Source organism: Haemaphysalis longicornis, unplaced genomic scaffold (genome assembly GCF_048455015.1).
Source record: "Haemaphysalis longicornis isolate Haplotype H1 unplaced genomic scaffold, Haemaphysalis longicornis Haplotype H1 scaffold_4, whole genome shotgun sequence".
In the NCBI taxonomy this organism is placed as follows: domain Eukaryota; kingdom Metazoa; phylum Arthropoda; class Arachnida; order Ixodida; family Ixodidae; genus Haemaphysalis; species Haemaphysalis longicornis.
In genome coordinates, this window is record NW_027526361.1 from 154,389,541 (window position 1) to 154,399,436 (window position 9,896).

The window sequence follows — 9,896 nt, forward strand, 5'->3', positions numbered from 1 at the left end:
ATATGTCAATTTTAAATATGGCTACAAAGACGTCATGTAACTCTCCATGATGGGAAGATGTAAAAATATTTAAAATTTACATGTTCAGAGGATTCACACGACCTCTTCCAGCTCTGACTCTTCCAGAAAAGTTAGAGTTGTCTCCCGCGCAGTCTCGCCATGGTGCGCCAGGGTTCGAGGAAGTTGGAAAGTTGTAGTGCACCTGTATGTGGGAGTAGCACCATTGACTTGGACACTGTTGCTCGTTCAATAGCATATCGCGGCCAGCGTCTTCAGAGGCGCCTAGTTTCCTGAGTCCTGGATCATACTGGACATAATGGCGACTCTACCCAGCGCATCTCATATCTTCTTCGCCCCGGCGTTCCTTGTTATCGCATCATTGGTAGGTTGGACCCCCAAATATAAAATCTTGACGCAGTACGGGAAATGCGGTTAAGCGTTCAGTACAGGACTATGAAACTTAGGAAAACATGTTTTTTTTTAAGTAACACAGACAACCATCATCAAGAAGCGCGTGTAAATAAAATACACGTCTGAAATATTAACGGGCCAAGCCCTGTCTAAGCCGACGGCTAGAAACCCGCGCCCGATCAGGGCGCGCTGCATTGACCCAGGGCCCGGCCCTTGCGCCCCGATAAAGGTTTCGGGCGGCCCGCTCCTTCAGCTCAGCCCTGGCCCATTACGTGGTCGCAGTATACAAAAAAATATAATTAAAGGAAGGTATTGCCCCTAAAAATGTCTTTTCAGCCATGCACCAGTGCTCGTATGTGAAGCCGATTTTAGGGGGTCGGTTAGGCTCGGTTTTTGCAGGCCGGAGTTTCCACGTTGCCCATTGCACAACGATGCGTAGACGTCAACGGAGAAAGTATGATAACAGACACCCGCTCTTACTCTCGAGCTATCGAAAGTATACTGAAACAAGTTATACAATTACCCGCTAATACGCTAATAGTTTTATTTACTTGTATTAAATAGTTCACAGTGATGGTGTGAACAAAATGAAATGACAAACTAAATGAAGCTGTAAATGCTGTAGAATTTCTCTCTTCTGTCAATGCACGGCCATCTACGGAGGGAAGTTCCCTGGCAGGTTATTCGCCGGCGCTATCATGGTCGAGAACGTCGAGAACCAGTGCTGAAGGTTTGCCTTCGTAGGTTGAAAATATGCTCCATCTTTAGTGGTCCGAATGGTATAGGCAATCTCTGGTTGAAGCCAGCCCTGGGGAGTTGGGCCCATGCTGCACGCCGGAAGTCGCTGTTACATTACACCCGCCGCGGTGGCGGAGTGGCTAAAGGGTTCTGCTTCTGAGCACGAGGGCACGGGTTCGATTCCCGGCAGCGGGGGCCACTTTCCTGGTGGACGCGATAAGCAAAAAATTACGCCCACCTCCCCTCGCGGGAACCCTGCTGTGATGCGACGCTGAAGGGGGTTCCATTGTGCGTTTCCGTTGGGTCGATTCATGGAGTGAAAAAAAGCTTAGGAGAGGCCCTGACGTCACACCCAGCGCAGCCGGAAACGCCATTTCTGTAAGTGGAATGGCGGACTCTTTTTCCCTCTCTCTCGGTGCACCTTCTCCGCCTCCTCCGTCCTGTATCGCCTCTCTTGTCGTCTGCATCTGACAGCGCCGAGCCGGCGGAAATCAGCTGATAGGCAGGTAAGGCCGTTTTGCAGCGCGTGACCGTGAACCTAAACGCGCGGTTACACCGTTACACGGCCTTCAGTGTAGCCGCAGCAGTTTTGCGAAGCGGCTCGCTGTAACAATGCCGCAATGCTCGGTGCCAGACTGCAAGTCGCGATCGGTACCCAAGGAATCGGGCGTCACTTTCCACCGGTGAGTGCATCATTCCGCTGACTAGTATTGCTGTGCATTGGTGTGCATTAATCCTTTGTTTGCAATCGCCGCCGCTTATAGGTTCCCAAGCGATGGAGAACGCCGCAAACAGTGGGCGAACGCCGTGCGGCTACCGGACTGGAAAGCGCCCAAGTTTGCGTTTGTCTGTTCGAAGCACTTTCGCTTGCGCGACTTTGATTTTTCGTCACCGAGATTGATTCGGCTGCGCACAGATGCGGTCCCTGTGGTCCTGGTAAGGCACCAAAGTTTACCGTTTGCTGCGGCCATGCACTCAAACTACGTACGAGACACTACGCTCGATCGAGTGACATATTAGCAAAAGTATATACGGCACATTGCGGATCAAGTGCATCATAATAGCTGTGTTCATTTTTGTCCACGCACGACAAAGTGCGTCTCGTAAACAAATTGTATGCATGCGTGCAGTCTTGAAATGCCTACGCGAAAATATGAACCAAAACACGTTGAAAAAGTATATATGGAGGTGCAATGTTAATGGCGCGGTATCGGTATATTAAAAAAAAAACGCATTTTCCAGCCTTAATTGTTCATCCAATATAGCCACTCCAAAATTTCACTTGGACGGAAATAAATGACGCTATTTGTGTGCTCTGGTTCGTATTTCCGCGTTCGCGTTTCATATTTTGTGTATATATTCAAGCACTGTGGTTCATAATTGCATGTAATTCCTAAAATTAATCAGTGTAATGCCGCGGGGAAGTAGTAGTTCATACGTGTGTAAATAATTTTAATCACGCAGGTATACAGACAGGATCGAGCATGCGTATCTTGCATATCATCGCACGCAGCTTGATTACTTCGACAGTTACACACACAGACGGCCTTGCGTGCACACTTCCCTAATTTCAACGTAATAAAAACAAATATCACTTATGTAGTATATACCGTATCCTACTTGCTTAACGTAATTATAAATTTACCACCTATAATACTAGCCTATAATATCTATAGCTTAATTACATGTCAGACTTGGGTACGCACTGCATGCGTATACAGCTGGGTCAAGCTAAAGTTGCATGCTTTTCACTCAGATTTTATAATTATGTACATTGCACTATATACGATTCTGCATCTAACCCATTCTTAGGATGCTGGGTCACCGCTTGCTGGATCATCAGAGCAGAGCGTGTCGACACTACCCGTGCTTCCTGGACCGTCACATGCAACAAGCCCTGGCCTCATACCTCTGGTAAGTTTGATGGCACTGTGCCTGCTATGAAAGCAGCCGCGCTGTTAGGGGAGCAAAGTTCATGATTTGCCTCTTTATTGCTATAAAAAAATGGGAGCAGCCGCATGATGATTGGTATTCTTGGTATTATGACTTTTAAGTTCACTTGTTGACGGCTGTAAATGAGGCACTAACACATTGAGCTTGTGACAATAATTTGTGTGAGACTGAACAGGTACGGTTGAGATGCATGTCCACCGTTCTCTCCGCAGATGCTTTATCATTATTATTGCTGTTATCAAAATTAATATGTGGTATGTTTCACCCTTCACACATTTCAGGTTCCTCGGCCAACGCAACAACTGCACGGCGGAACAGTGGAGCAGAGCGTGTCGACACTACAACTTCCTGGACCGTCACATGCAACAAGCCCTGGCCTCATACCTCTGGTAAGTTTGATGACTCGACATTTTGCACGTCAAAACAAGAAGCTTCAGTTTTACTCTGGGAAGAATTGTAATAGTTTTGCGAAATGGCTTCACACTGCTAGGCAGCACTAGTTCTCAGGTTTGGACAAGCATGAGCCTCCTCCAATCGTGCTGCTGGAATGGCCTAAGCCCACAGCTGCAGACAATGCCTTAACCACAATAACTGTTGCAGAGAACTGTTTACAACGGCTATATACATAAAAAAACATTGATTTCTGTGGCAATGTTGTGCTGTGGCCACATAAAAATGCTTTTCTGCATGTTTGCGGTGTAAAGAAGTTGAGGAAGGGAAAGCTATCCGTCTGTCAACCTGCATATCAACATGCGTATGCAAGCACTGTGTGAGACCCCTCAGAAATTGCCCTGATAAATATGCTGAAAACAGTACAAAGGCAGCTGCCAGGTTCATTCTTTCGAAGTAATCTGCTACCGTGTTGGTAACAGAAATTTTACACTTGCTAGAACTGCCCACCTAAGCCGAACATAGACAGTTGGCCAGGATGAGGTTTCTCTTTTTATTCCCTTTTTATTCCTCCCTGTTTGCATGTGTGTTTTGACGGAAACAGTGTGACTTTTGCTAGCAATGCTGATGTGTAATATGTATGCTATCTAATATATCAAGCCTGACGTGTTGTTGTTTATACTGCTGTATGAGTTATAATTGATACTTAACTATCCTAATGTGTCCTACCCCCTGTAATGGCTTAAAGGCCAACAGTATTCTGTAATGAATAAATAAAATAAATAAATTATGCTGCAAACCTCATTGCATGGAGGGGATACAGTCATGTAATACTTCAGATTTTCCCCCATCCGACTTTCTGACAGCACCATACTGTTGCCCTGAGCACGAGATCGCGGGTTCGGTTCCTGGCCACGGTGGCCGCTTTTATGATGGAGGTGAAAAGCAAGAACAACTATGTGTACGAGATTTCGGCGCACGTTAAAGATCCCCAGGTGGTCAAAATTAATCCGTAGCCCTCCACTACGGTGTGCCTCATCGCCTGCGTTGCGTCGGCGCATTCAACCCTGCAATCAATCAACCATACTGTTGCCAGCATTATCTAGGAAGGCCTGTCTGACTTCTGTTCCGAGTGCATGAATAGAACCGCTTTGTGCCATAAGTTGTGTGGAAGGCCTTGCTTGCTATGAATGCGAACGATGGCTTTGATCGTTCTGTCCTGCACTTGTGAAATGGGCTTGTAAATTATTAATGCATTTCACCCACAACATTTTACACCTATTCCTTTGTCTTTACACATTGCACAGATATATATCTTCACACTGTAACGTTATTTTCCTCGTCTCTCTGCGTGTTCCAGGCTGAGGGGATTTTCGTCCGGAGTGGGACAGGCATCTCTGTATTGAAAAAGCAAGTAGCTTCAGATCCAATCAGTGAAGTAAGTAAAAAAATATTTGGCTGCTCTCCCCCCCTACTGAATATTTGCTTTATACCCAGCGCGGTGGCTCAGTGGCCAAGGCGTTGCGCTGCTGAGCACGAGGTCACAAATTCGAATCCCGGCCACGGTGGCCGCTTTTATGATGGAGGCGAAAAGCAAAAATGCCCGTGTGTACGAGATTTCGGCGCACATGAAAGATCCCCAGGTGGTCAAAATTAATCCGGAGCCCTCCACCACAGTGCGCCTCATCGCCTGCATTGCGTCGGCACATTAAACCCTACAATCAATCGAATATTTGCTTTATGGCTGTTATTCTTTTTTTTATGGGTGTACAACAAAAGTGTTTAACTGCATTTAGCTAATACAAAGGTTCTTGCAGGACCTGCCAAGCTCACTACCCATTCCAACTTCCTACAAGACACCGAGAAAAAGGAAACTGCAGTTTGCAAGGGTAAAGATACGTTGAATGTGAATTTGGGTATAGAAACCATTGCATGTCTGTGTTAATGTATAGCTGCCAGTGTGTGTGACCAGTGCATCCCCAGCATGTGTTTTCAAAATAAGCTATTGACAATGCATGGTGAGGTACGCAATTCAGCCACAACATTTACCACCTATTCGTTTGCCTTCACACATTGCACAGATGTATATCTTCACACTGTAACGTTATTTTCCTCGTCTCTCTGCGTGTTCCAGGATGAGGCGATTTTTGTCCGGAGTGGGACAGGCATCTCTGTCTTGAAAAAGCAAGTAGCTTCAGATCCAATCAGTGAAGTAAGTAAAAATATATTTGCTTAATTCCCCCCCCCCCCCTTTTACCTTGAAGTGAATATTTGCTTTACGGCTCTTATTAATTTTTATGGGTGGAGAACAAAAGTATTTACGTGCATTTAGTTAACAAAAAAGTTCTTGCAGGACCTGCCAAGCTCACTACCCACTCCACCTTCCTACAAGACACCGAGAAAAAGGAAACTGCAGTTTGCAATGGTAAAGATACGTTAAATGTGAACTTGGGTAAAGAAACCATTGCATGTCTGTGTTTATGTATAGCTGCCAGCGTGCGTGACCAGTGCCTCCCCAGCATGTGTTTTCAAAATAAGCTATTCACAATGCATGGTGAGGTACACATTAATGTTGTGTGGTTGGATTCTGACGATGATTCTTACTAATCTTTGATAATTAGCATGTATTTTGCATGCCATGTGCAATCAATGAACCAATGAATTTTTAAGTGTATGAAAGGCCTGCACTTCAAGCTGAAAACATCATTGTGGAGTCTATTTGCTCACTTGAGAGGAATTCAAAGCCCCAGAGAAAGAAGGTAAGTACAATTTTCAGCTATTTTACTTACATCTTATGGCAGTGTGCACATTTTGCGAGAACTGCAAACTGACAATTGGAGGTAATGTTAATTGATAAGATGTTGACAAATACATTAATGCTTCAAAATTATGTTAATTTAATTAAGCTAGGTGGGTTGTTCTCAAGTTCCTAATGAATTTTTTACGAGGTGTTTTGTACTTTAATTTCCTTTTGGGGTCATATGTTGTATGTTCCTGATGTTTGTGTTAGTTCAATAACTGGAAATAACTACATTTTGGCCATTTGATATAGGAATGAAATTCAGAACTAAAGTTAGGCGCATCATGACTAACCTTAAAAAAGTGTCAGTTATTTAGATTTAGGTACAAGGCTATTTAGATTGCCTAAGCTGTCAGACCTGTGTCTTATACCAGAGGCCATTGTTTTGCCTCCAACAGCTACCATACTGGGAATTCAGCTTACATGTGAAGAATATGTACTGTAGAAAAGCCCGAGGTGTATATATAAAGGTTGTAGTTGCAACAGTTGTAGAGTTTTTAAAGTCTAGGAAATGTATGTAGTTTATATGAATTGAACCTCATCTTGCATCTATAGACAAGAGAAGGTAGTATTTTTGTGGTGGTTATTTGTCAAATACATATTGTTTTCACGGAGCATTTAGGTTGATTCATGCTGCAGATCACAGCGTTGTGACACTTAACTGTCGGTTAAACCATCAACTCGGCGAGGCCCAGCTGTGTAATTTTCTGGCCACTGATCCAACACGGTGTTTTCAAATCAAACACAAGCTTCAGGCATATTGGCACTACCTCAATCTTTAATGGTACGTATGGTTACAAGCGTTTGCCTTAATTAAAAAAGGCACATATGGAGAAAATGACTACTTCTGGTCCATTTCAGTGAAACAGATATAATCTTATAAAAATAACTTTGTATTAGCTTTAGATAGCAGTGATTTACATTTGTGCCACTGTAGATGTCAATAAATTAGGCGGATATGTATAATCTGTGTGCTATAAATATTACAAAAAAGACAGCCGGTAGTTTGCTGTGAACAAACATTGGTATAACGGAGTTCTCATGAGAGTTTCATTGTTTTCTTCTCCACAAAAAACATGCCAGCAAGCATAAAACCTAAGGTAGTCATCTGAGCTTTATGCATGCTTGTAGTCAAGTGCTTAGCATGAGTTAGATGGTTTGGTAACTGCTTGTTTCAACTCCCAGGAAGACACACCTGAAAAGGCCTTCTTAAGAGCCCGGGCAACGCGGCTTCCCTTAGAGCAGCGGGTGTCTCAGAAAGCGATCAAGAGGCTCCAAGAGTCCCGACGACGTCTCCGAAAGCAAAATGCTGAACTTAAGTCGGTACTTTCAACGCTGACTAGACAAAACATTCTTCTTAAAGAGCAAGCTGCTGTGTTAGGAAGCCTTGGCGCGGCCAACCAACAGCTACTCCAAAGGCAGACAGCAAAGCACACTGGGCAAGGTGTGCCGAGCCAGTACCCACCGGAGCTGAGGGCCTTTGCTCTAACACTCAACTTTTATTCCCCGCGGGCATACAACTACGTTAGGCAGGCCTTTGATACCTGCCTGCCGCACCCGCGAACTCTGAGAAAGTGGTATGAGAGTGTAGATGGGCAGCCGGGTTTTTCCTCTGAAGCTTTTAATGCACTGAAGATGAAATGTGCAGGGAGCACTGCTCAAGGCCACCCAACCATCTGCAGTCTCATGGTGGATGAAATGTCCATCCGGCAACAAGTGCAGTGGAACAGGGGCAGTTTTGAAGGGTTTGTGGACATCGGCACTGGCGTCGACAGTGGCTGCCTACCACAGGCGAAAGCTGCCTTTGTGATCATGGCTGTTGCCATCAACGGTAGGTGGAAGGTGCCCCTTGGCTACTTTTTTGTAGACGGCATTGTGGGGGAGCAGCGTGCTAACCTAGTGACACAAAGCTTGCTCCGTGCTCACGATGTGGGGGCGATGATTGTGTCATTAACTTGTGATGGCGCACCAGCCAACATCGCCATGCTGCAGGAGTTGGTATGTAGCTTCAGCGATGCTACGCATCTAAGAACAACATTCCCACATCCTGCTACGAAGGAGCCTGTTGCTGCTTTTTTAGACCCGTGCCATATGCTGAAGCTCGTCAGGAATGCCTTCGCCACGAAAGGAGCTTACCTGGACAAGGATAAAAAAATTGTAGCATGGAGCTACATCGAGCAGCTTCATGAACTGCAGGAGAAGGAAGGCCTGCACTTCGCAAACAATGGCAAAGGCAGCCAAAGAAAGTAAGGCTCGCTGCTCAGGTAATGAGTCTCTCTGTTGCCACTGCACTCGCCGAGTGTCGGGAGTTAGGTCTTGCTGGCTTCATAAATTCGAAACCAACTGAGAAATTTCTGACACTCGTGAACGACATATTTGACGTTCTTAATTCGAGGAGTATGTACCAGAAAGGATGGAAAAAGCCATTAAATGAAAGGAACGTACGTGATGTGGAAACAATGTTTCAAGAAGCAACAAGCTATATTTTGTCGTTGAAGGAGCCAGCAACGAAGCGCCAAGTTGTCGAGACAAATAGAAAGACGGGCTTTTTAGGCTTCCTGATCTGCATGCAGAGCATGATTGCCCTCCACAACTTCCTTGTGGTGGAAAGACAGCTTTTGAAATATGTGCCTGGGCACAAAATTTGTCAGGACCATTTGGAACTTTTTTTTGGCCTGATTAGGTCTCATGGGGGCCACAATGACAACGCGACAACCCAGCAATTTCGTGCCGCTTTCAAAAAAGTGGTTGTTCAAAATGAGCTCTCTGATGCAAGCACAGGCAACTGTCTGCCACTTGAAAACATTGCGGTGTTGTCATGCAGCAGTGCTGCGCGAGCATCAGGAGCAGAGGTGTTGAATGCAACGTCTCAGAGGAAAAGGCTTTTGGACGACGAATCGATTGAGCAGAGTGATGCCCCTTCCAGTGATCATAACTACACAATCAATGTGGACCACAACCCTGAATGGGGAGCAAGGATGCTTACTCATGTCGCTGGTTACGTGGCATTTAAGTTGGAGGACAAGCTTTCATGTGAACAATGCACTGCCGCACTATTCTCAGCAGAGCCATCAGCTGCCGCATATTCGTTTATACGGCGAAAAAGTAGGGGAGGTCTGCGCTACCCGTCGGAGAGTGTCATTGCAATATGCAAAAAATGCGAGTCACTTGTGCGATTGGCTCTGCACACAAAACAACTTGCATCAAAAACATTCCTGGCCGACCTGTCGCATCAAGCCCTCCGTTCATTCATGCAGAGAAAGCTTTTTCCGGAGCTGCATGATCACATGTTTGACAGTTCGCCTCTCGAGAACCATTATGTGCACCTTGTGCGAAGTGTCGCAGAGCGATACCTGAACACCCGCCTGTTTCATGCTGGAAAGTTAATCACGCAAGGTTTGCATGGCAAGCAGGTGAGGCAGATGTTCCGGAAGGTAACTCAGTTTAAGGGCCACTGATTTTCTTTTAATTTCTACCCTTTAAAGCTGACCTCAACTCCTAAAGCACGCAGCAGTACCGAAGGACCCCAGGTTAGTTTGTACCATGTGGGATCAACGGTTGTGCACTAAAACGTGTACACATTGATGCTTTTTACCTCTTGGCG

General features: G+C 45.4%; 1 protein-coding gene across 2 annotated transcripts; it reads left to right on the forward strand.

Moving 5' to 3' along the window:
- Positions 1–1,734: 1,734 nt before the first annotated feature.
- LOC144180627 (uncharacterized) lies at positions 1,735–5,537 on the forward strand. Of its 2 annotated transcripts, XM_077708941.1 has the most exons (6): positions 1,735–1,832; positions 1,914–2,085; positions 2,962–3,063; positions 3,384–3,491; positions 4,853–4,930; positions 5,310–5,537. In XM_077708941.1, exons 1-6 carry the CDS (start codon positions 1,762–1,764, stop codon positions 5,394–5,396), a joined length of 618 nt encoding a protein of 205 aa, XP_077565067.1. In that variant the 5' UTR covers positions 1,735–1,761; the 3' UTR covers positions 5,397–5,537. The 2 variants fall into 2 exon arrangements, with proteins under 2 accessions (XP_077565067.1, XP_077565066.1); XM_077708940.1 differs by lacking the exon at positions 5,310–5,537 and having other exon boundaries at positions 4,853–5,273.
- Positions 5,538–9,896: the final 4,359 nt, after the last annotated feature.